Below are 25119 nucleotides of genomic sequence, written 5' to 3' on the forward strand. Positions count from 1 at the left end.
ATCCCTGCCCGGGCTGTATCCCGAGCTGGCAGCAGCAGGAGCTGCCGGGGCTCTGAGCTGAAGCAGATGTGGGAGATGCTGTGGGCGGGAGGCTCTGGCAGAGGCGCAAACACCGTGCCTGGAACGGGCGGCTGCAAAAGTGTCTTTGGGTGGACTCCTGGTCTCCCAGAGCAACGCTGTTTGTTGGGAGCATCCAGGCTCGCTCTGCCTCCCTGGGCGGCAGCAGCGCAGGGATTGTCCCTGTCTGGGATGGCTGGCAGCCCAGCACGGGCTGTGCCAGGGCCAGAGCCAGGGGCGGTGCCAGGGGCGGTGCCAGGGCTCACAGACTCATCCCAGGGCAGCCCGACCGGCGGGGCTGGTTTGAGGGGATTGGAGCCAGGGCAAGGCTGAGCCCCCTTCACTGCTGCCGCCCGTCCAGAGAGCGCCAGAGACCCACACGGGGACAGCTCTGTCACCGGGGGACTTCTCCGCGAAAGAGGAAGTTGTCTCGAAATAACTCGCGCTTCCCTTTCTGCCCTGCGCGCCTCGAAGCGGCTGCAGAGCCCGGGAGCCGCCTGGGCACCCGCGCCCCGTCCCCGATGTCCCCTGCGGGACCCTGCGGTGCCCCCCGCGCTGGCCGGGCCCCCGGGGAGGGGGCTGTGACTCCCTGAGCCCCCCGTGCCCGCCCTGAGGAAGGTAAGAGCCCCGGAGGGCGCGGTGCTCCCAGCTCCGGGCGTGGGTAAATCCTGTGGCTCAGCCTCTCCCGGCTGCCGCTGCTCCCGGGGTTGCTCTGTCACTGGAGGGTTTGTCTGGGACTGGCGTCGTGTGCACGAGCACTGAGTGCCGCGGGTGAAAGGACCTGGAAAGCCATGGATGGGGGCAGAGCCATTCCTTTTCTCGGGAAGAACGAGGGGAAGGAGCAGCGGTGGTGCAGGAGATCGGGAATGGAAATTTTCGTGCCAGCTCCTCTGCCAGCCGGCAGGTCCTGCTGGGCAGGGGGTTTGCCCTGGGGCTTGCCCCAGGCAGGAGCGTGGGGACTTTGCTGCCCGTGCCCCGGAGAGGACAGCGGGTGGGTTTGGTGCGGTGGCTGCCCTGGCCCCGTGCCAGGCCCCGGCCACTCCGCCGGAGTGAGGGAGCGGTTCCACCCCGTCCCGGGGGCTGCTGCCGCACCAGCCCTGCTGGGTGGCTTTGTTCTGTGCAGAACAGCTGCAAGGGACTGTCATCTGCCCCGTGCCACCCCCGGCGCTCCCTGCCCCAGCTCCCCGTGCCCGGGGGGCTCTGCTGGGGATTCTGGCACGGCCGGGGGTGATGCACATCCTGGCACTGGCTGTGTGTGCAGTCGTGTGGCTGCCCAGCTCCCCTGCCCTTGGCCCGGGGCCTCGGCTGTCCCCTGGGGCCCCGAGCAGCAGTGACAGGGCAATAAAGAGCGATGGCAGCGGCGATAACGAACAGAGAGCACAGCCCCGTCCAGAAAGGAAGCAAAAATCTGCATGCTCGGGGCCCGAGCTGCGAACAAACACACACGAGCCAACCCTGCAGCAGGCAGGGCTTAGTCCTCCCGCCCTGAGCGCTTCCCTCGGCATCCTTTGGCTGCTCAGAGCCACCTCCCGTGACCATTTACCTCCCCGGGATGCTGTTCCCTCCCACGGGAGCTCTCCAAGCGTCTGTGCAGCTCAGCAGCTCTTTTCTCTTTCCATCATTCCCTTAAAGCTTTGGCTTGGTGATCCTGGAGGTCTTTTCCATCCTAAACAATTCTGGGATTCTGGCATTCTTCCCCTTGACTAAGCCTGAACACAGGAACAAATTCCCCTGGGCTTCTAGGGCTGATTTATCACCTCTGAGTATCACAGACTTGTCCTGGCCCTGGTGAGATGACCCAGGCAGCCAGCAGTGGTTTTATTGGAGTTTCCAGTTGCGGGGCCACGTGTCCAGGTTGTTCTGTGACACAAACACTGCCTTCTTACTTTGGCCCCAGATGGGAGAATCTCTGCTCACAGAAGGGCCGTGACTGGCTCCTGTTCAGGCATCAAGCTGCACACCCCCATGGAGCAGCTCCCGTGTTTTCTGCTGTGCTCAGAGGGTTCCCCTGGGATCCCGTGAGCTCAGAGCAGCCCTGCTGGGACGTGGTGTCACTGCACAGGTGACAGGGGTCCTGCACAGCCTGTGTGTGGCTCCTGGCAGGGGTTTCCCTGTGCCCCAGCTCAGCTGGATTCAGGTTCCCACCTCCCCCCCAGCCTCTGACAGGTGGGGTGGGCACAGCTGCTGCTGTGACAGGGTCACAGGGACCTTTCATTCACTCGATGAGGTGGGATGTGGGCAGGACCCCTCCCCAGCACCCAAACTACGATTTTCCCTTGGATTCCTGTGCTCCAAGAGCTTGGGAAGGCACAGCCCCCAGAGCAGCCCTGTGGTTATGTCCAGCCTCTCTAAGGCTGGCACGGCTCTCAGCCGGCCCTAGGGGCTCTCAGGGGCTGCTGTCCCTGTGGCTTTTGGCTTTGCTGAGCTGTGCTGCTGCTCCTGGTGTCTGAAGGAGGGGCTGAGCAGACTGAGTCACATCTTTGCTCTGAGGTGTGACACGCCTCGAAGGCAGCACCAGCCACCCACCGTGGAAGGGGCAGGGGAGCTGCTGGCAGAGATCTCTGCTGGGCCAGCTTTGATTGAGGCTTAGGGTGCTGTAGCTCTTCAGGCCAAACTGGAGTTTTGGGGTGCTCACTGAGAGCAGAGGGGGCTGTTGGTGCCTGTGCCCTGTAATTAAATCCCCTTTTTGACCTCGTTGTCCTGGTGCAACCCTAAACCCTCGTCCCTTCCTGGCTAAGGGCTTCCCTGTGCCCTCCCTGCCAGCAGCTGTCACATCACTCTGCCCTCTGTGCCCAGAGAGCTCCCCCAGCCCAGGCACCTGCTGCCCACAGGGGTGGTGCCATGCACAGCGTGCTGGGGTCACTCTGCTCACCCTCTTCCTGTCCCCCCAGGTGATTCCTCTGTGCCCTCCCCAAGTCACCTCTGCTGTGGCCACCTGTGGGCAGCTCCCAGCAGAGGCTGGAGCTCCTCTGCTATGCACAGGACAGTGCTGTGAGCCTGCACAGAGCCGGGCACGGGGACATTGTTCTGTCCCAGCCGGTGACACAGAGACAGCTGTGACAGTGCAGGGCTGTCCCAGTGACCGTGCTGCTGACGCTCCTGCCCAAGAGAGGGAATGCCCAGGGAATGGGTCTGGAGGGAGCCTGGGAACAGCTGTGCCACCCCACAGCCCCTCCCAGCCCAGGAAAGCAGCCTGGTCACTCCCAGGTTGGCCACATTTGGAAGTCTGAGCTCTCCCTGCTTTGAGTTCCCCTCAGGTAGACAGTGCTTGTCTGGGCTGTTTGTGAGCACAGTCCTGGCAGTGGCTTTCAAATCACACATATTTTTTCCCTGTGATTGTTTTTCCAAAGTTTTTTGACTCTGGGGATGGAAAGAGATGCTAAATCTAAAAAGCTGCTGTTCCCGGAAAACTCTTTCCTTTCCTTAGGAAGAATGCAAAGTGATGTTGGCAAGGAAGTCTCCGAACAGTAAGTGGTGTCCAGGAAGCTGCTGGACTTCCACAGCTTCAGCAAAGGCCTGGGGGCTCATCCAGAGCTGGGGGCTGATGAACACCCCCTGCAGTGCCAGGGGAGGAGTTTCATTGCTGAGCCGTCCATGAGCAGGACTCCCCTGGTGGGGCCATGCCTTCCCAGAGCAGCCAGCAGGCAAATGGAGCCTCAAAGAGATGCTGGAAAGCTGAGTCTGGGCTCGAGATTCTCTTCTTTGGCAGTAAGAGCCTGAGGGAGAGCATCTGCTTTCATCTCAGAGCTGTCTGGAGGCAGAGCCCTGCCAGGGCTGGAATTAAAACTGGAAATTAGAGCAGGAGTGGGGCTCAGGCTGGCCCCAGCACATGAGGTGCTCCCAGCTCTGCTGCAGGTCTGTCCACTCCAGCAGTGTGTCCAAAGGGCCAGAAAGGAGGCAGGGCATCTTTCTGTGGGGTTTGAGTCTCATACCCAGGGTTTTGCCCAGTTCTCATTAGAACTGAGAGCCCTCGGAGCTGATGGAAGGGAGAGGAGCAGACCCTGCCCTCGCTGTTCATCCTTGGCCAGGGTCCTCAGGGGACCCTGGAGCTGCTATTGCCTGGCCAGCCAGGAGGGCTGGAGAAGGGAAAGCTGCCTTTGTCCCACTTTCCTACCTGGGCTGGAGGTCAGGATCCAGGCCAGAAACAGTGGATGGTGCTCTGGCAGATGGCAGGCTGTGAGAGGAGGAGCAAACAGGATGCAGCATCTACCTCTGGTAGGGTCCCCTGCAGCTCCAGCTTGGCCTGGGGTGAGGCTGTGAGGGGTGTCAGGGACTAGGGGACATGGAGTGTGAGGGATTAAGGAGTGTAGGGGATTAAGGGACTAGAGGTACAAGGGATTAGGGGTGCAAAGCGTTAAGGGGCATCAGGGATGCTGCTGGAGACGTTTCTAAGACTTTTGGAGCCACCAGCTGCAGTTTGGGATACAGCCCAGAGGATGCAACGTCAGATCCCCAGCACAGCTTGGGAGACACAGCCCTTCAGCTCCCACAGCCCTCTCCAGCTCCCATCCCATCCCATCCCATTATCCCGTGCTCCGGCCATGCGGGCTCCAGGAGCAGCCGGGGCTGGGCGGTGCCGGGAGCCGTGCCAGGCTCTGCTGTGCCGCTTTCAGCACCAGCCTCGCCCGCAGGAGCCGCGGGCGGACGGGGGAGGGCGGCACCAGGGGTGGCGGATTTGGGCAGTCCCCAGGCTGTCACCCCGGCTCCCTGAGCCCATTGCCCGCGTGTCCCCCGGGCTGAGCTCTCCCCGCGGTTCCGGCAGGACGCTGCGGCGCTGAACCTCGGCTCATCCTGCCCATGGTACCTGTGAGATCCTCCCTCGATCAGGGGTCCGGCCGGGTCGGCTGCAGCGCGGGGGGGAGGGCTGGGAGCGGGGCGGTGCCCGGGGTGGGCTGGGGACAGGGCACAGCCGCTCCCCTGTGCGGGTGCGGGGTGCGCGTTTCTCTCTCTGTGGTGCAGCCGATAAACAGCTCCAGGGAAGCTCAGCCGTGCCCGGGCGGTGAGTTTGTAACTAACCACGGGCTGCCGGAGGCGTGGGGAGATGGCTTTGGAGCGGATAAATATAACCGGGAGGGAGCGAGGGGCTGCACTCCGTGTCCCGCTCTGGCACCGCTGTGCTCGGGCAGACCGGGAGGGGGGACAGGGACATCCTCCAGGGTGCCCGTAGCCAGCCCAGCTCCAGGTACTGGCATCTGGAATCCAGGCAGGGTGTGCGGGGCGCAGAGAGAGGATCCTGGACGAGCTGGAGCTTCCCAGGGGAGCCTTGTTTTCTGCCAGCCCAGCTCCCCCCACCGAAGGGTTTGAGCTTAGGTTTTCTTTTGTGGTTCCAGCTATTTCTGCCTCACGTCAGCTATTTCTGTGCCTCCCGTGTTTCACCTGGTCAGCGGGGTTTGGGGTTTAGTGATTTCTGAGAGTGTTGACAGCCTGTGAGACAGAGCAGGGGGACTTTGGGGAGCCTGTGCAGCCCCACATTTCCAGGGGACAGCCTGAGTCACCACGGTGGGGCTGAAGGGACTCACCTGGATGGACATGTCCCCGTCCTCTGAATGGGATTTTCAGTCTCACCCCAAAGGCTTCACAAAGGGCTGAGCCTCAACCCCTGCCCCAGGGTTAAGGAGGAAATACCCTGTTGTGGGGATGGGGCTGTGCTTCCCTGCAGGGCTGAGCTGTTCCTCCAGCACAAGGGCTGAAAGAACGTGGATCCTCCTTCGTGGAGGATGAGGAGCAGCCCAGCTTGGGCTCTGTGTGGGGACTGATGGCCCTGTGGGGACAGTGACCTGTTGGCTGTACCTGCTGCTGCCCAGGACCCTCCAGACACGCCCATAAGCCAGCAGGGTGATGTTTGATCTGCTGGATCACCTGGTGGCAATGCCTTTGGTGCTCGTGATCAGCCCTCGGAGAAGGGAGAGGGCACTTGGGGTGGTGTCCCCAGCACTCAGGAATGCTGTCCCCAGCACTCAGGGGTGCTGTCCCCAGCACTTGGGCTGCTGTCCCCAGTGTTCCTCCCAGCCTGTAAGGATTAGGGAAGGGACAACCCTGGTGGGAGGTGAAAATTTCCTTGTGCACACCTGGGCCTGAGCAAACAGGGATCCCTGCTTAGGAGGAAGGAGCTTTAGTGGGACAAGCAGGGGAGGATGGAGAGGGAGGCAGAGGCTGGAGGATCCCAAAATGGGACAAACTTCACCTTGGAAATGCTGGGCTGAGATAGAGCAGGGGTACAAGCTCCCCACCCTGGGCCCCCACGGGTGCTGCTGTGAGGGGCTGAGGATGGGTTTGTGGGTGCTCAGCACCCCATGCTCAGCCAGGTCCTGCTCTTGCTGTCTCCAGCACCTGTAGTTTGGAACAGAAGTATTCCCTTTAGCCTTGCAACTCCCTTTAATCCATGAATTTATCTGCCAGTGTCCAGAGTGAGCTGCACTTTCACTGCCAAGTCCTTCCTTTTTAAGAATAGAGCCAAGTGTTCCCCAAAACTTCCCCAAACTCTTGGGGAAGGTGGCTTTGGGGTCATTTAGGGTTTTTGCACTATGAATTTCAAAATTATTGAAACCTGAAAGGAGAATTGCGACTTCTCTTCTTGCCCTTCCTTTTTCATTTTCTTCCCTGCAAAAGGAATAAAATCCAGCTGATGCCATGGGTATTTTAAGAATTGCAGAGAGGAAGTGGAGATTTGCAGCTCTGCAAAGAAGTGGGATGAATGCAGAGAAGGCTCTGGTCTTGCTGAGTTGGCAGACAGCAAAATACCCGGTTATGGGATGAGCTGTGCCTCGTGTCTGCTGCAGGGGAAGAGAGGAGATCCAGGGAGAGGAGGGGACAGAGAGCAGAGAACCCTCCTGGGAAGGATCCTGAAGGATCAGGGAACCTTCCCAGCCTTCTGGGGTGCAGGGAGGGGTTCCCAGAGAAAGGAACCAGTGCAGGGTCCATCCCCAGAAATGGGGAAAATTCCTGTTCCTTGTGCCAGGGATCCTTTCAGGAGAGCTGTGGCAGACAGAGAGGCTGCCTAGAGTGGGGGGCTCTGGGTTAGGGTACCCAGTGCTCCCCTTCCTCTGGGCTGGCATCATCCCTGCCTGCCTGCGGGGATCTGGGATGGGGCACAGCCAGGCCTGAGGGGCTGTACCCTCACCCTCGGGGAACACAGCAGGCAGAAAACATCCCAGGGAAGCCAGGGGGATTTCTGCTCATTTGGGCCCTGTGCCGGTCAAAAACACCCCAGGGAAAAGAGGGAATTTCTGCTCATCTGGGTCCTGTGCTGGTCCTGGCCAAGGGAGAACCAGTGGCTGGAGCCTGGCAGGGCCCTGCCTGACCCCACTCTTCCTCAGAGCCTGTTCCTGTACGTGTCCTTTCATCCTCTTCTCCCATGACACCTGCCTGTGGGCAGTGTGATTGGGGACCAGTTTTTGTCCCTTTATGTTGGTTTTCCCGGGAGACCCAAGAACCAGGAGCAAGCAGGTGCACCGCGGGCTCAGCCTCAGCTCCTCCTTGCTGCCAGGGAGGAAGAGGAGCCCCTCTGGAGCAGACAGGTGAGCCGAGAAGCAGAGTTTCTCAGGCAGGCTGAGCTCACGTTGGTCTTTGCTAAATTTGGAAGCTCTGGCGGGCCAGCAGCGCCCGCCCCCGCAGCGCCGGGAGGATGCGGATGTGGGAAGCCACCGACATCTCCAGCCGCATTCAGCTGCTGCTTCCTCCGGCAGCACGGCCAAGAGGAGCCCGAGGGCAGAGCCAGGGCTCTCCCGTGGCTCCAGGGAGCCCGGTGCTTTCCCAGCAGGAGCTGAACCCCGGGGCTGGCAGTGCCACGCTGCTGGTGGCGTTTGGTGCCTGGAATGGATTAGAGCCATGCCTTTCCTTCTGCAGCCAGGGATTCAGGGGGCGATCTGTGAGTCCGGGGATGAGGAGGGCTGGTTGATGCTCTCGTGTGTCCCGGGCTGGCGTTCCAGCGGGCACATCGCGTCCCTGGCTGTGGCAGCGGCCCCAGGGCTTGAGTCAGCGGTGCCCAGGCTGTGGGAGCCTCCTGCCTGTGCCCACCACTCTGCCCAGGGACTCAGCACTTCTGGGAAGCCACCTGGGGCCTGGATAGGCAGTGCCGGTGCCAGGGGAAGGCCGGGGACTGTCACACTGTGTCCTCTCCTCCCCTGCCCTCTCAGCTCTCAAAGCTTGGTGGGAGTTGGAAATCCGTGGGTGCAGCTCATCGCCAGGGCCTTGGACAGGGAGGGAATATCCAGGGAATGGGTCTGGAGGGAGCCTGGAACAGCTGTGCCACCCCTCCCACCCCAGGACAGCAGCCCGGCCCCTCCCAGCTTGGCCACATTTGTTCCCAGGGGCAGGAACAGAGCCCACACGGGGCTGGGCGCAGGCGGGTCCTGGAGGTGCTGCAGGAGCCTTTAACGAGTGTCTGGGAGCTGCTGTGAGCTCAGGGGCTCGAGTGGTGCATGGCAGGAATTCTCCCACCCGTGTCCGTCCTCCTCCTCCTGCAGAGTGGTGGATTTGGTGATGGAGATTTACAGATTTAGGAACTAGCTGGGTGGGGTTTGCCCCTAATTCTTCAAATCAAATAGAAAAAAAAATTAAATCATGGAAATTCAGGCTTTCCCCCCTCCTTTTTATTCCGAGATGAACCTTACATTTCAGATTCAGTTTGACTTAAGTTGGACATCTCTTAAATCCTGGGAGGATGAGGATTCCCATCCTGCCCTTCTCAGTGATGCTGCTGCTCATCCCTGGGGAGCTCCTTGCAGCACGAGGCTTTGGGAGCCAAAATCCTGATGGGATCAGCTTCGAGCTGGGGGTTTCTTCCCCAAACATGATCTGTGCTCACCCCTGGGGCTCTGCCTCTGCCCCACAGGGGTCCCGGTGCCTTTGTGCTCTCCCGAGGTTCATTTTGACTGATGTCCACCCCCACCTGAGCCGCGTGTGTCCTCATTTCCCGCAGGCACGGTCCCGGACCCGAGGCCATGCCCGAGGGCAGTGAGGAGTTCCGTGCAGCTCCCCCACGAGCTGCAGCCTCAGCCCGGCCATGGAGAGCTCAGGTGGGTGACGCTGAGTCCCCTTGGGCACAGCTCTGTGGTTCCATCGCGTCTTCCCGGGGCTCTGAGGGCCCTGGGGAAGGGGTTCTGTCCCGTGCCCCCTCCCGGGCTATCCCTCCCTCGGAGGGGCTGGGCCGGCTCACGTCCCCTTGTCCCTTGCAGAGGTGGAGTCGGACATCCTGCGGCGGGTGCGGGCGCTGCTGCGGGAGCTGGATGGGCACCACCCCTCCTGCCAGAGCGACCGAGGTGAGGGGGCTGGCACTACCCGGGCCCCGCTGGGCACTGCCTGCCCCAACACCCCCCGCTCCCCTCTCAGAGCAGGTGGGGGGACACAGTGGCTTCACTCACTTGCCCTTCCTAACGCTCTCCCAGAGGTGCCAAATCCTATATCAGCTGCATCCGTGCCCCAGGAGCCTCTGTCACCTTCTTCTGTCACCCTTCTGTCACCCCCTGCACAGCCTCGGTCACCCCTGCACGTCTCTCACTCACCCTGGGTCCCGCATTGAGCTGGGACATAAACGCAGAGCCCCAAGGGGTGACCGCGACCCCTCAGCCAGCCATGCCCAGCTCGGCGAGCCCCGGGCTGCAATCTCCCGGTCCCTCCCCGGGGATGTCCCTTTGCCGTGTCCTGCCCAACTCGTCCCTAAGGAATCAGCTGGTTCCTCTGCGTTATGGGTTTGGAGGATAAAACTCTTACAGCCTGGGGAAACCTAAGGAATTTTGAACAATTGCTTTTACTTGGAGAACACAGGATATTTTACAGTTAGTTAAATTTGATTTTGCCTGGAATGAGCTGTGGCACCCTCAGGGCTGAGGTTTTGTGGTCCCTGCTCTGAGGGTGAGCTGTTGGCAGCCAGGGACCAGTGCTGGGACCAGCAGGATCCCAAATTCCTTGGGGCAGGTGGGGAAAGCAGCTGGGCTCAAACAGAGCAACAGAGGAACAGAAAACAAACTTTACATCCTTGCTTTCCTCCAGCTCCTAGGCTCTCAAGGAGCCGTTCCCAAGGGTTTCCCAGAATTAGATCTAACACCAGTGCTGTATCCAGAGGCAGGGCAGGCCCTTGCAGAGGGTTGCAGGTGGAAGCAGAGGGCAGAGGGGGCTGCTTTAGCTCTCAGCGATGTCAGAGCAGCGTCCCAGAGGGGATTTTGGAACTCCAGTGCTCAGGTCCCTGATTCCCCTGTGAAACCTCACCCGGGTGCCTCCCTTGGTGACCCGACCTTCCCTGGCTCTCCCTTCTCAGGAATGCTGCGATGGACCCTGCACAAGAAAATCGACCAGAATCCCAGCACCAGCTGTGTCCTGGTCAGGATCCTCGTGAAGGAGCTGGAAAGGGTGAGTGCCACCTCAGCGAGGGCAGTACCACCTCAGAGAGGGCAGTGCCACCTCAGAGAAGGCAGTGCCACCTCTGAGAAGTGCCCTGAGTGCAAGGCTGGTCCCTCTGTGCCGGGTGCTGGGTGAGGCTGAGGGATGGACTCAACTCCACCCCAAGCAGGGCTTTTAGGGCTTTGGGGCCTGGCTGGGCACTGGGGCTCAGCAGAGAGTGAAAAACCCTGCGGGACACCAGGGCTTGTCCCAGCTGATGCTCAGAGGCCAGGCTTTGGTCCCAAAGAGCCCGTGAGCCCACAGGAGCCCCCCAGACTGCTCCCTGCACAGCAGGGCAGCCCTCACACTGCTAAACCCTCCCAACCACCCCAAACTTCCCCAGCCTCTGTAGCCTCAGGTAGAATGGAAATTCCTCCCCCACATCTCTTATTTCCACCCCACTCAACCCCGTGCCCTGCCCTGGAGCCATCAGTGGAAACCTGTGATGGGTTTTGGTTTCATTGATTTCTCACATCACCTTCTGGTACCAACCTTCAGCAGCCTTTGCATCCTGCTGTGACCTGCTTTGGGGGCTGGGGACCTGGCATGTGGAGAAGCAGCACCTTTACTTTCTTCCAAGCCTGCCTCAGTTTACCCCAAGCCAGGACACTCTTTGTCCCCTGTCCAGAAACACCCCTGGACCATTTTCTCTGCATCTCTGCTATTTCTCGTTTGACCTGGCAGGCTGGAGCAGCCCTGCCGAGTCTGTCACCTCCCCTAGGACTCCTGTGTCCCCCCTGGATTGTGCCAGCCCAGCCCAGGTTCCTGTGCACACACCCAGCACTGAGCATCCAGCACTGATCCCAATCCCAGCCCAGCCCACCCCTGATCCCATGCAGTGCTGGGAACACCCAGCAGTGATCTCAATCCCAATTCCAGCCTCTGAAGCAGCTCTGGGGTTATCTGCAGGCTCTCCCTTGTGTTGTGGCAGTTCAGCTTCCATCAGTGCCTTGGGAATGGATTTTATCCCGTGGTGTTCAGAAACCCAGACAGGAACATCCACGTCACCCTTGGCTGTGGATTCAGGGATCCTCCCTGAGTGTTTGAGGGCTGTTTCCCTCTGCAGAAGCCAGGCCAGTCCTCCCCTCTAGCTGTTATCACTCTGTCACTCTTCTCTTCCCCTGCCCAGGAGCGGGGGTAGCCCTCCTGCTCCATAATTCCCTTCATCTCCCTGAAGCTCTTCCAGGAAATCCCTGTCACTTGCGGATTTTGTGGTTTGGTTTGTTGTTTTGTTTTGTGGTTGTTTTTGTTTTTTTTTTTTTTTTTTTCCACTCCCCAGCAGCTCAGAGCCATCAGCACCAAGCAGGGATGATAATTTAGCAATTTCATGCCCGAGTTCCTCCAGGGCTGATATCAACTCAGCAGCTCCCTGCTATTCATTTTATTGATGTTTCCTCAGGCTTTGCTGCCATCAGCTTCGTTAACTCAGATCCATCAGCTCAGCAGCCCTGAGGAGAGGGGCTAGAATTATCTTTGGGGTGGGAATCTCTTTCCCAGGTTTAGCCAGGGGCATTCCCCATGCTGGAGCTGTTGTTAGAGGCAGAGCAGGCTGCAGGGAGGGCTGGAGCACCCCTTGGATTCCAAGGGGCCGGGATGGGGACACAGGATGGGAACATTCCCTGTTCCCTCTGCTCCCACCTCACCAAACCCAAGACAGGCTTTCCCCAGGGGTTTGTGTTCCCACAGGAGTGGAAAGGAGCTCCTTCATGAGCTCAGTCAGAATCCTGAGCTCGCCTTCTCCCACCGTCCCCCGTGCCCCTCCCCAGGGCCATCCTGCTCACCCTAAAAGCCTGGGGAGGGATCCCAAACCCCACCCCAACTCAGGGGTCACCCCCTAAGCCAGGCTGAATCCCCGTGCTCAGAGACAGAACCTGGCACACCCTGGGGGCTCTGGGGCTGCTCCTGCCAGGACCTGAGTGTGCCTTCCCTGTCCTCTGTTCCCACAGGCAGAGCGAGGGGACCTGCGGCACTACATCATCCCCCTGCTGCACACGCTGATGTACACCTTGATACAGGTGAGCTCTGCCTCGGAAAGGGAACCTGCACCTCCAGCCTGCCCTGGGCCTCCCTGGGACATCCAGGGACATCAGGGGGGATCCAGAAATGTCAGGGGCCACAGAAGAGTCCACCTGAAGCCACTCACAAACTGGAACAGCCACTCAGAACCAGCAAAGCCCTGAGCCAGCCCTGGGTGGGCTCAGTTGTGCATTTCCCATGCCCCTGTGACACACAGAGTGCCAAGTCCTTCCATCTGACCCCTTTCCTGGAGGCCTTTCAGTGCATGGTGGTGCAGGAAGCCACAAACTGACAAAAAAAAAGTGTCCCCAACCTCCAGTGGGTATTGCTGGAGGCTCCCAAACCACTGCAGGGCCTGATTCTGCTCCATGTTTTGAGTTTAATCCGTGGTGAATTTTGTGCCCTCCCAGCCCAGGGGCTGTGTTAAAGCAGATTTAGGGGTCACTGCCTGTCACCTCCCTGTCCCCCTGCAGGCTCCCTGCATCCCTGATGAGCTCTGTGCCAGGGTTTATGACTTCTGCAAGAGGCTGCTGACCCTGCCCAAGCCCTTCTGCACCATTGGGCTGGACTATGCCAGCAGGCTGCAGGTGGAGAGGACAGCCCCAGGTAAGGGGTGCCCCTTGGGCCCAGCCTGGCACTGGGAAGGGCCCTCGAGGGCTTGCCTGAAGGAAATCCACTCTAAACTAGCCCCATGGACACTGAGGTGTCAGTGGGACTGCAGGGAACAGCCCCGTATAGGAAGCAAACCCAAGGACAGGCGGTTTCCTTTTTTCCTCTGTGTTCTTTTCTTCTGTTGTCATTAAATTTCTTCTAGTTAGAGCTTTCTTTAAGAGGAGCCTTTGAAAGCAATCCTTTAGAGTAGAGCAAGATGCAGACACCCTGTGAGGGGGAGGTGAAACAGGAGAAACCTGGTGGGGAATTTTGGTGCCATTTTGGGGAGTCTCAGCCCACCCCCATACCCCAAGCACTCCTCCCCAGCGCTGCTCTGGCTGGAGCCCTAAGGGACACCTCTATCTCCCCTGATTTTTGGTACAGGAATGGTTCAGTGTGCACAGAAGGGATCTCCAGCAGGGCTCCCCTCAGAGCAGGATTCACAGGAGGATTGTCCCTGAGCCAGGGCAGGGCATAGAGCCCCAGCCCTGAGCAGGGGCAGAGGGAAGTGCCTCTCTCCTGATCCCTGGTGCTCCTCAGCTGCCCTGAAACACCGTCCCCATGTGGCCCTGGCGACAGAGCTCTTCCTCCTGCCTCCAACTCCACTCCCAAGCTCAAAACGCCCTAAACAAAGGAAGGGAAACACAGGAAATCATCCCAGAATAGAAGGGGGTTTCTTTTTCTGGAGCCTGGCCTTTGTCCTTGGCTGATTTTAGCTCTGGCCCAATTCTTGGCTGTTCAACCTCATCTCAGTGGGTGTTCCCCGACCTGGCAGAGCCACCTCAGCCTCTTGACCTGGGAGCAGCCCTGGGTTATCCCAAGAGCTGTGTTACTGCTGCTGCCCTCACTGTTGGTGTTCCTGCCCTTCCCAGGAGCCTTGTACCAAAGGATGGTCATTTCCGAGCACAGCCTGCCAAGCGCCCCGTTCCCTTACCAGGAGAAGTGAGTGCTGCCTCTCGGGAGGGGCTGGTGCTTTTATTTCGTGGTCTCTTGGGGAAACCTGTCCTTTTCCAAGCCTCAGAATTAGTCCTGGTTGGAGCAGACAGCCTGGGCCTAAGCCATGTGGGGGACACAGCTGGGTGACATGCAGTACCTCACTAAACTGCCATTGGGAGGGCACATTCCTCCTGTGTCCAAAATTATTTGGGGAGGCAGGGAGCTGCCCCTGGTGGGGAGACAGGGTGGAGAAGGGGAATATCAACAGCAACAACAGAAAAAGTGAAATGTGAGCTGCTCCTGCCAGCCCTGACTTCGGTGATGTGAATCTGCATCTCCCCCCCTTGCCCACCCTGCTGCCTCCCAGGATTTTCATCTTTGCTGACCCAGAGCTGCTGCCTGAAGCCATCTGCAATGCGCTGGTCACCGACACCGAGGCGGCCCAGGTGTCCCAGAGCCCCGGGGGCTGCATGAGCTGCGTGGTCACCCATGCCCTGCAGGCGGCCCTGGGTGACACCTGCGACATCCACGGCCTCAGGGCCCGACTCCAGGTACTGCAGCAGCTGCTCTGGTGCTTTTCCAATGCTCCTGCTCTGGCTGGACACTTTGGAGACACAAAAAGTGTTTTGGCCAGTGGAGAAACCCCCCAGCTCCTCAGCACTGGTCTCCAGACCCAGCAGCTCCAGAGCTGGGCTGGGGCTGGACTCAAACATCCCTCAGATGGAAAGCAGTGGCTAGAGCAGAGCCAGAGTTTGGAACCTTTAGTCTAAGTGTTGGTTTCACCCAGCAGAGCTGAAACAGGGCCTCTGTTAGCTCCTCTGAGAGCCCCTGGGCACCACAGGAACTCTCGGGGGAAAGGTTTCCATCAGTTTTCTCCAAAACCTCCTGGAAGGAGCTGTGGTGCCACAGTAACACAAATGTCTGGCTCAGAAACTTTGCAGAGGCTCTCGGCAATTTCCACTCCCAGGACATCTTTGTGTGCCTGCCATCCCAATCTCCCAAGAGTCACCCCAAGTGCCAGCATGGCTGAGGATGCCCCAAGGTGCCCACCAGCTGCCAAAGGAGCTTTAAGCTGCCAGCAAAGCCACCATCTCTCCTGGGGACAAGAGGACGTGTGTGTGCCCCTAGGAAGCAATTTGTGCAGGGCTCATTTGCTCTCGCTGCCCATCCCGCTGCCCTGGCCATGGCTCATTCCCCATTCCCAGGTGTTCACAGCCGCTCTCCCTCCAGGCCCTGCCCCCGGGGGATGTGGAGCCCTGGTTCCAGCAGGTGGTGGCGGCCGTGGAGTGTGCGGGCAGTGAGGGCGGCTCGGAGCGGGGCCAGCGCACAGCGCGGCTGGAGAGGATTTACCACGGCCTCCTGGGCTCCTTGCCTGCAGGTGAGCCCCAGGCAGACGTTCCCACCAGGACAGGGTCCCCACAGTGTCCCCACAGTGTCCCTGCCATCCCCTGCAGCAGCAGGATCAGGCTCCCTGCGCTGACCCGATGGCCAGCAGGGAGAGCTGGCCCTGGAAGGCAGATTTGTCACTGAGGAAAGGAACAATGGAAATTCCTGCTGCTGATTCAGCGTGGGACTGGATAGGTTTTAAGGTCTCTTTGTGCCCAAACCTTTCTCTGATGTGCTGGATGGTGGCACTGCCAACTCCTGCCATCCCTGCCATGCTCTGTTCCAGCCTGGTGCCACTGCAGCCACACAAACTATAACAAAATCCCAATCCTTCACATCTCCTCACACAGATCTGGGGCAGCCAGAGGGAAATGGGGTCATGGTTCCTCTCCTGGCTACTCCCTGTGTCCCAACCCCCTCCAGCCTCCAGAAGGCTGGAGAGTGTCCCAGTGCAGGATTTTGGGAGGAGCAGGTGGTGGTGCCAGGAGGGGTGTGGGGCCATCACCTTTTGGGGGCTGTGAGGGGGTGAGGGGGTGGGACCATCACTTTTTGGGGGCAGTGAGTGTTAAATCGTCCCACTAGTGTCACAGAGCTCTCACGGGTTAAAACAGCTGGTGCTGGTGGGATCAGGAGGTTCAGATCAGACCACCACATGCATTGGAGGCCCAGTGCTAGAGGAATGTTTATTTATTCTGCAATCCCTCTGCTGGCTGCAAAGCAAGGTCCTTCACTCCTGCCCGTGCCTCAGTTTCCCCCTTTTTATTTGTCCCTCCCACCAGTGGTGTAGTCTCTTGGTGATGGTTCCATTTGTGAGGGCAGAGGCCTCACAGCCTCACATCTGGCCAGGAGCACTGGGGTGGGAGAGCCCCAGGGCTGCCCCAGCCAGCACTCAGCACTGGGGGTTCGTGCTCCTGTGTGGGAAATGCTCCCATGTGCTCCAGGCATGCTTCTTTCCCCAGGGAATGCTCCCCAGGAAGGGCTGCAGGGGACCCCTCTGCCCCACCCCAACATCAGCTTCCACCTGTGGACAGAAGATGAGCAGCTCTGTGAGTGCCATGGGCTGGGGGGAGCTGGGTGGGCTCTGAGCCTGGAGGTCCTGTCCCAAAGGGGTCGCTTAGCCCCAGCCCTTGGGCAGGGAGTTTTGGAACCATTGCCCCAAGGCCTTGCTCGTGGGGATTTGTGCTGACTGCCCTCCTTCCCGGGGGCTGCTGGGGCCAGCGCAGGGGGTTTGGGCTGTGAAGGGGTGGAGGAGCTGGGGCTGCAGCAGGATGTGCCCACATCCTGGTGCCCCTGGGTTGTGGGTGCCCCTGGAGCCCTGGCAGTGTCCAAGGCCAGCCTGGATGGAGCTCTGAGCAGCCTGGTCTGGTGGAGCATGTCCCTGCCCATGCCAGGGGATGGGAACCAGATGATCATCAAGGTCCCTTCCAACCCAAAGCAGTCAGGGATTCTGGGACTGGAGTGGTACTCTGTGGGAAATGGGGCTGAGGGACTGAGTTCCCCTGGAGCCTCTGGCGGAGACCTCAGCTTGGCGGCTTCCCCGGGAGGAGGGAAACAGGGCTGAGCCTGTCTGTGCCTGGTGCTCCCTGCTGAAGCCGCTCCGTGCCCACAGGGAAGGAGCTGGTGCTGTTCCTCCGCCCGCTGTCGCACAGCTGCGAGCCCGACTGCCTCGGGCAGGACCTGGACGCCGTGGAGATGCAGAACATCCTTGCGGACTGTGACTACTGCGAGCAGAGCCGCTTCTCCGTGCTGTCCACCGACAGCGGCATCGAGCGGGACCTGCCCGCGCAGGACGAGCCCTGCGCCGTGGACACCGAGCGCTCCCGGCTCCACAGGAAGGGCGGCATCAAGAAAAAGCTGTTCCCGCTGGACAGCGTGGCCTTGCTGCAGGCTGGCAGCGCTGTTCCCAGGGGGAAGCTCCCCGGGAAGCCGCCCAGGAGGTCAGGAATGCCCCCGGAGCCCGCAGCCCCGCTCCAGAGGCTGCACACCGCCCGCGTGGTGCTGCTGGGGGACGATCGCATCCTCGGCCGCCTGGCGCAAGCCTTCCACTCCCTCAGGTACCTGCGGCCACCCACGCTCTGGGGACAGCAGGACAGGGTGTCTGCTTTGCCCTTCAGGCTGTTGGAGCAGCCAGGGTGGCTGGGGCCGGGGTTGGGCTCAGCCTTACCTGGGGCAGACTGGGACTCGGGTGTTTGGCTCCCAAACACACCCGACTGTCACCAGCAGCTCTCGTGGCCTGAGTGACGCACACAGCGAGCCGTCCCTCCTGTCCGTGGGCTCGCTGAAATGAACAGCAAGTGAATCAAGGTGTTTTCCCATGCCAAAGGGAAACATTCTGCAGAGCAGCTGTTTCTCAGCCCGCTCTCCCCAGCTGCTTCCCCAGGGGTGGGTGACAGCGTGGACAGCCCGGGGAGCAGAGCTGGCTGCACAGGGACAGCAGGCCCTGACAAAAACCTCTCTGAGGCTCCCCTTTCTCTCCCCGTGCTTGATTTGGGGACCTAGGACACGTTGTGGGAAAGGAGGCAGCGAGGGAGACACGTGGCAGAGCAGCCGCTGGCACTGCCCAGCCTTGCCCAGGAGCCACATTCTCCCCCTCCCCTGGCGACATCTCCTTTGTCATTTCAGGAAGCGGGAGGCCCGGCGAGTGTTCCTGACAGCCAGGCTGGACCTGCAGTTCTACCACATCCCTGTGGTGCCGGGGCAGCCCTCGGCTGCTGCGGTGAGTGCCTGGCAGTGCCTGGGCTGCAGGGGGAGGGACAGGGGCATCCAGGCATCCCTGCCCGTCCCTACCCTGGTCCCACAGCAAGGAGGGTGGGAGCCAACACGGAGCTGCTGGGCTCAGTTTGGAGCCCCAGCTCCTTCAGTTCTGCCTCCAGGCCTCAGCTGCAGGAGGACCGGTGAGGTTTAGCCGAGGGCTGCTGCCTTTCCCGCCTCCCTGATGCTGAGGGGAAGGAGCTGCTGCTCATTGAGGGCTTTGCCTCCTTGGTCACGGCCCCAGGTTTAGGTCTGTGAGTCTCTACTTGTGGTTTATGTCAGGCACATCCCTGCCCCTCAGACAGCCTCGAGACACAGGTAAATTAACAATTGCATTTAGGATATTTCAGGCTGGCTTAGAGCTGGCTGTGACCCCTGACAAACAGGCTGTTAAAAAATCAGTGTTCTTTCTTTCCAGTCCTCACAGAAGTTCTGTGCTTGAGCACCTGCTAAATGAGTTTGCGTACGTCTCTGGATGGAGCAGGGAAAGGGAAGGGATGGGGGAATATTGCAGGTCTCTCTGATATGGTGAACCCCCCTGTTTCTCCTTGGCTGCAGGAAGCTTCCCAGAAGCGTCAGCCAAGTCCCACAGGAGCTGGATTTAGGGCTGGAAGTGGCTGGGAGGGGTTCTCCAGGACCTTCTCTTCACGTTTTGCTCAATACAAGCCCAGGAAAAGCAAACAATCTCCAGGCTGGAGTGACTGTGAGCTGTGTTTGCTCCACAGGACCCTGCTGGCCCCGAGGAGCTGTGTGAAGTGGCCAGGTACCTGGGCAGGGCTGACCCCTGGTATGAGAGCAACATCAACACCCTGTGCCACATGATCCCCAAGCTGGCCACCATGGTATGAGGAAAACCTTCCCATTTCCCAGAAATGCCTGCAGCACCTGAGGAGGGGTCTGTGCCCTGCAGGCTCTCCATCCCCAGACAGCTTTTCCTCTGCAAACCCTCCCCATCCCTGCAGGCTCTCCATCCCCAGACAGCTTTTCCTCTGCAAACCCTCCCCATCCCTGCAGGGCTCTCCATCCCCAGACAGCTTTTCCTCTGCAAACCCTCCCCATCCCTGCAGGCTCTCCATCCCCAGACAGCTTTTCCTCTGCAAACCTTCCCCAGGGCTCTGCCAGGAGATGCCCGTGGCTGACACTGCCCCAGCCCACAAGTGCCATTTGCTGAGATGGGTTTTTTGACCAGGGGACAGGAAATGGCAGATTTCAAGAAAGAAAACTTTTGCTGAAATCCCCCCAGCTCTCATTTCCCGGCAGTTTGAGCCACCACTGACAGCCTACACAGGAAGGGCTGAGAGTGGGCACAGCTCCCACTGCCTGTGGATGACGGGGCCAGAGCACAGCTCATCCCTCACTGTGTCCAGCAAGGTGTGGGACTTTGGCAGGGTTTTTGAGCAGTGCCAGGGGCTGACCTAGCCTGTGGTTTGTCCCCAGCCGTCGTTGCCGAGCAGGGCCCTGGTGACCGACCTGTTCCTCACCGATGTCATCGCCTACTACGCCCGCATGGGCACGCAGCCCATCGGCTTCCAGGTGCACTCTGTCAAGGTGGGTGGCACAGCTGGCACAGCCCCCGGGCCTTCAGTGGCCCCGCAAGGGCTGGCAGAGCTGTGCAGAGCCAGAGGGGTCTGGAGGCTTCCTGCAGATCCGAGCCTGGATCCGCGTTACCCCGGCCCTCCCTGCCAGCTCCTGGAGCCTCTGGCCCTGGAGCTCAGCTCAGCTGGAGCCCATGATCCTGGCAAGGCCATCCCAGGATCTCAGCTCAGCAAAGGGAGCCTTGATGTTCCCCCCGTGGTCACAGATTTCCTGCTCTGCTGGGTTCGGGGTGCTCAGGAGTCCTGGTACCTCTTTCTGCTTTAGATGCTGTGAGCAAGCAGGGCTTTGCTGAGCAGCTTTGCCAAAAGCTCCTTGTACCTGCAGGGGCTTTGCAGGGTTTCCTGCAGCACCATTTGATTTATTTCCTGCCAGCTTTGCTCTGAAATGGTATCAGAGTGAGGCCTGGCATTTGAGAGGAGAGCAAAGAAGGGCTAAATTTGGGCATGCAACACTAACCCTGCCCTCCCTGCTCCCCTGGCAGCTCTGGCAGCCCTTCCACAGCTCAGGCTATGCACAGAGCTCCTTTTAATCTGCTCACAGCTGCTGTGGCAGCACAACAGGAGCCCCTGCATGAGCAAACTGGCACAATGCTTGCAAGGAGCTTTGGTAATTCCCGGTAGAGCATCCCCAGGACTTCACTAATAACCCATGACCTGTCAGTCCTTGGAGCACCTGGGCTTCAGTTTGTGGCTGGGTATTTTGATTTTCTGTGAAATTTTCTTCCACTCATTTGTCCTCCCAGGTAAAACCTGGCAGTGAGGGGGTGGGTGATTGAGGCAGGGGGTGAGGGGCTGCCTCCAGATGTGGTTTTCAGACAGAGCCCCTGAGCTGCTCTCCTGTCACACAGGGTGTGAGGCTGCCTGGGCTGCAAGCACTGCCCCTGCTTTCCCTTCTGGGTCAGGACCCCCCTGTTCCTCCCTGGCTGCAGGAAGCTGCCCACAGCTGTGAGCCAAGTCCTGAAGGAGCCAGGTGTGGGGCCAGGAGTGCCTGGGACAGCTTCCCCAGCACCTGCTCTTCACGACTTGCCCAATGCAAACCCATAAAAAGAAAATAATCCCTAGGGCCAGAGAGACCTGCGATTTAGGATCCTCCCTAGGATCAGAGAGAAACTGCGTCCCCTGAAGCTCAGCAGCATCCAAGCCTGGCCTGGGGGAAGTGCTCGCGGTGGTGTGGGTGTGTGGCTGGGAGCTGACTCATCTCTGAGGGCACAGTGACATCCAGTGGCAGGGGACAGTGCCCATGGCTCGGCTGGCCACGTCCCCGGGGCTTCAGGCAAGGTCTGCCACAGTCCTGGAGCTCACGAAGCAGAGCCAGGGCAGTTCCTCCATCCCACAGCAACCCTGAGTGCCCTGATAAGGTCCCAGCTCTCCCGTGGCTGCTCTGGAGAAGCTGTCCATGCTATGAGCTTCGTGAGACACTGCAGGGTGACAGAGGAGATGTCCCTAGGGATAATCCTTCAGAGACATTGTCCTCAGGGATGTTCCCCTCAGGGATGTTCCTCTTAGGGATGTGTCTCTCAGGGCTGTGTCTCTCAGGGATGTTCCCCTCAGGGCTGTGTCTCTCAGGGATGTTCCCCTCAGGGCTGTGTCTCTCAGGGCTGTGTCTCTCAGGGATGTTCCCCTCAGGGCTGTGTCTCTCAGGGCTGTCTCTCAGGGATGTTCTGTCTTTCAGGTCCTGTTCCAGGACCCGGCACAGGACCCAGCAGAGGACGTGTTCCTCACGGAGCTGCTGGCCCAGGTGCAGGACAGTCCCTCCCACAGAGGTGTGTGTGTCCCAGCAGCCCCAGCCTGGACAGAGCTCCTGCCCTCCCCAGATCCCACCCAGCCCATCCCTCAGCCTGCAGAGCTCCAGGGCACAGGCAATATTCCTTGTTCCTAACAAGACTTCCCTAAAGGCCTCCATCTCCCTCCTGGGCCCAGGAAATCAGGCTAAATGGAAGCCCTGGTTGCTGCTGGCTCCTGGGCTTAGCCAGGGTTTGTAGTCTGTGCCTTTGGTTGGCTCCAGTGTGCTTGGGAGTTGGATCAGAGCCCTGGCTTAGTTGAGGAGATAAGCTGGGCTTCACAGCCAGATGTTTTCCTGTTAAAAGTCCAGTTCCTTGAATGCCAGGAATGGAACAAGAGGGTTCAAAGGCTGGACTGTTCCAGAAGCCCCATCCAGCTCCTCCATCAGTGCACTCTGGTGTTCAGTCCAGTGGATATTTGTCACTGAGGTTGGGCACAGAGCCTGCAGTGGGTCTGTCCCACTGGCACAGAGCCTCAGCTCCCACGGCAGGGACAGAAGGGACAAAGTGTGACAGAAGGCCATTGTGTGACTCTGGGGTGGCACAGCCCATGGGAGGATCCCTCTCTGCTGAGCACAGACAGGTGGGATGAGGGAAATTCACCCTGGTGAACCTCCTGGTTCCCTCTTTGCAGAGCTGAGCACGACCAAGAGGAAAAGCACCCTGGAGGGCCCTGGCATCGATCTCACTGTGACCTACAGGAAGGTGAGTGGGGCTCCCTGCACCCCAAATGTCTCTGCTCCCAGGGATGCCCAGCAGGGCACAGATCTTCTAAAGGGAACCTGACCCTCCCTCTCCTCTGGAATTGCTCTCCAGGCAAGGACAGAGAGGCTGTGGTGAACCTGTTAGCTCCCCCTGTATTTGTGAGAAGCTGTCCCCAGCCCTCCCCACGCCCAGCCCCTGCCAGGGGCACTGACAGGACCCTGCCCCTTGCCCACAGGTTGTGCTGAGTGACCGGCAGAAGGAGCTGGCCCTGTCCCTGCGCTCCACGGGCCTGCTGATGAAAGCCATCCCTGCTGAGGAGGCTGAAGGTGGGTTCTTCCTGCTTTGCTGAGCTTTCTGATGCTCAGTGGAGTAAGTCTGGCCACAGTCCCTGGTGCCTGCTGTGTCTGGGCTGTGGGGGTGGAATCAGTGACAGGAATGTTGGCGTCCCCATGGTCTGGTGGGGGTTTTCCCAGGAATGCTGTGTCTGAGGCTCAGATAGGATTTAAGCATTTTCCCTCTGCTGCAGCCTTCCTCTTTCACCTGGCCCTTAGCACAGCCTCTGAGCTTTCCACCCTGAGCACGATCCCACACAATTCCTTTGCCCATGGAGCCTGCTAGAGTCCTGTGCCATAGTCAGTGCTCCCAAACGTGGGGCAGGCTGAGCTGAGGTTGTACCATGGCCCCAGCCCAACCCTCAGCTTCTGTCACAGGCCTGGGCTGTCTGAGAGTGACCATCACTGAAATCATCAGGATCAACAACTTGGCAGGACGGTCGTTCTCAGTGAGTACCTGTGGGATCCTCAGGGGCCAGAGTCCCTTACACAGCAGGGAAAGGGGCAGCTCTGCGGGGAGGAGAAGGCTTTGGGGCAACCTGCTCAGAGGGACTTTTGTAATTATCTTCCATGGAAATGCCTGGATGTTTGAGCCAAAGCCCCAGATGCCCTCCCTGCTGGTCACTGCCCTCCCTGCTGGTCACTGCCCTTGCTGCTGGTCAATGACATCTCTGGTCAGAGCCCCCAGCAGGCTTTCCCTCCTCTCCCCATCCAGGCTGTGGCAAATAGGTTCAAAACACGGAATATCAAGGTCAGGAGCCCAGAGCAGAGACCCTTCACGGTGCGGCTGGACAAGGACAGCAGGAGAACCTACAGGGACGTGATCGGGTGAGAGCCCCGGGGCGCCGGGCCCTGCACATCTGCCAGGGAGCCCTGAGCCTCATCCATGACAAAAACCCCACGTTCCTTCTCCAGGGAAAGCAGGGCACACTGGGGCTTCCCTACATTTGTGGTTTTGGGTGATGGTGAGAGGAATAAAATGGTTCTTTACACAAAAAGTGCTGTCATTGAGACAGTAGAAAAACAAGCACCTCCAGGGACAAACAGAGCTTAGATCTCCTGAATGATGAATTATATCTGATGCTCTCTGCACTGACGGCATCCCTCACCTGGGTGCAGGTGCAGGTGGGGAAGAGAGCCCAGCCCTGTGAAATGGCCGGGATTAATTAAGTGCCTGGAGCAGCTGCAGTGACGTGGGATGTGCTGACAGTTCAAGGCCCAGCCAACACCAACTGTGAATTCCTGAGCCACACTGAGCTAGGCTCAGGACCTGGGGCTTGGTAAAGCACTGACACACAGCAGCTCCTCTCTGCAGTCAAACCCAGCTGGGGAAAGCATAAAAACAGCTGCAGCTCACAGTGGGAGAGCTCTCCCCCAGCAGACAGTGCAGAGAGCTGGGATTTGCTCGGAGATCAGATCTGAACATGCAGGAAATGTGTTCTGTGCTCTTCCAGCCTGGAGGTGTCTCCCTGCCTCGAGCCCAGCTACTGCCTGCAGAAGACAAGGACCATGAAATTCAGCCCTGATGAAACAGAAGACGTGGGGCTTGTGAAGTACCTGCCCAAGTCTCTGCTGCTGCCCATCAACACCTTCGCAGGAGTCATCCAGTGAAGGAAAGGGGAAAAGGTGCTGTGAGTTGTGACATGGGATCAGCACAGAGGACATGGGGAAAGAAAGCACACCAAAAGCCACCAGCTGTGACTTTAAATGGCAATGGTGTGAATGAAGAGCTGCCCCAGCAGAGGCGGATGGGCTCGGAGGGGACAGCCACGCCCTGCTGGTGACAGTGTGACAGTCCCTGCCAGGGGCACAGCCACACCCTGCTGGTGACAATGTGACATTGGCTGACAGCCCCTGCCAGGGGCACAGCCGTGCTGCAGGACTGAGCTTTCACCTTTTGCACAGCTCAGGGAAAGCTTGGAGCTCCTCCATTCAGGAAGGGTGAGGAAGATCCATGGCTGTCCTGTGGAGCCCAGGGCAGCTGGCAGCAGCAACATTTATTTTGGAGATGTCTCAGCCCAGCAGGGATCAGGCTTTCACCTCACATCCCAAACATTGCTGGTGCTCCCCTATGCCAGACTTGGGCAGCAAACATTCTGTCCCTGAAGGAAGTGGGAGGGAGGCAGGAGGCTCACGGGCACATCAGGAACCCCCTGCACAAGCAGCTGTTGTTGGTGGGATAATGTGGAGTTTCCGTGGCTCTACACCCCTCTGCCTCTTTGGGGCTTCACTGTGGGGTTTGTGCACACAAAGAAAATGCTCAAAAAGCCAAAAGGCTTTGAACCGGGCTGGACTGTGGGCTGTGAGTCCAGAGTTTGTTCTGTAAAGCTGTAAATTATGTAGATGGATGATAAATTATTTGTATAGGTGTCACGGATGACTTGTACCAGAGGGTGCCAATTGAGAGAAATTAAGACAAACCCAAGCTGAAACTGCCAGCTGGTTGTGGTTGTGTGTTTGCACGTGGCTGGGGGGCGGATGTCCGGGAGTTCCACCTGAACATGAAGTTCAGTTTCTTCCCCGTGCAGTGCC

General features: G+C 59.3%; 1 protein-coding gene across 4 annotated transcripts; it reads left to right on the forward strand.

Moving 5' to 3' along the window:
• Positions 1–295: 295 nt before the first annotated feature.
• PIK3R6 (phosphoinositide-3-kinase regulatory subunit 6) lies at positions 296–25025 on the forward strand. 4 transcript variants are annotated; one of them, XM_063409289.1, is made up of 20 exons: positions 297–675; positions 8978–9074; positions 9234–9317; positions 10313–10404; positions 12381–12449; positions 12924–13056; positions 13974–14043; positions 14405–14588; positions 15268–15415; positions 16383–16469; positions 17033–17477; positions 18046–18139; positions 18900–19016; positions 19612–19722; positions 21442–21532; positions 22185–22255; positions 22491–22581; positions 22966–23036; positions 23303–23415; positions 24042–25025. In XM_063409289.1, the coding sequence occupies exons 2-20, from the start codon at positions 9062–9064 to the stop codon at positions 24196–24198; spliced, it is 2241 nt and encodes a 746-aa protein (XP_063265359.1). In that variant the 5' UTR covers positions 297–675; positions 8978–9061; the 3' UTR covers positions 24199–25025. The 4 variants fall into 4 exon arrangements, with proteins under 4 accessions (XP_063265363.1, XP_063265359.1, XP_063265360.1 ...); XM_063409290.1 differs by lacking the exon at positions 297–675 and adding an exon at positions 4720–4857; XM_063409292.1 differs by lacking the exon at positions 297–675 and adding an exon at positions 5035–5056.
• Positions 25026–25119: the final 94 nt, after the last annotated feature.

Source organism: Prinia subflava, chromosome 12 (genome assembly GCF_021018805.1).
Source record: "Prinia subflava isolate CZ2003 ecotype Zambia chromosome 12, Cam_Psub_1.2, whole genome shotgun sequence".
NCBI classification, from domain to species: Eukaryota; Metazoa; Chordata; class Aves; order Passeriformes; family Cisticolidae; genus Prinia; species Prinia subflava.

Bases quoted from the DNA above. Each gene is read 5' to 3' on its own strand.
- PIK3R6 (XM_063409289.1), top strand. The intron at 14,044-14,404 runs GTGAGTGCTGCC...GCTGCCTCCCAG, and splicing joins CCGTTCCCTTACCAGGAGAA to GATTTTCATCTTTGCTGACC. The intron at 18,140-18,899 runs GTGAGTGCCTGG...TTTGCTCCACAG, and splicing joins GGCAGCCCTCGGCTGCTGCG to GACCCTGCTGGCCCCGAGGA.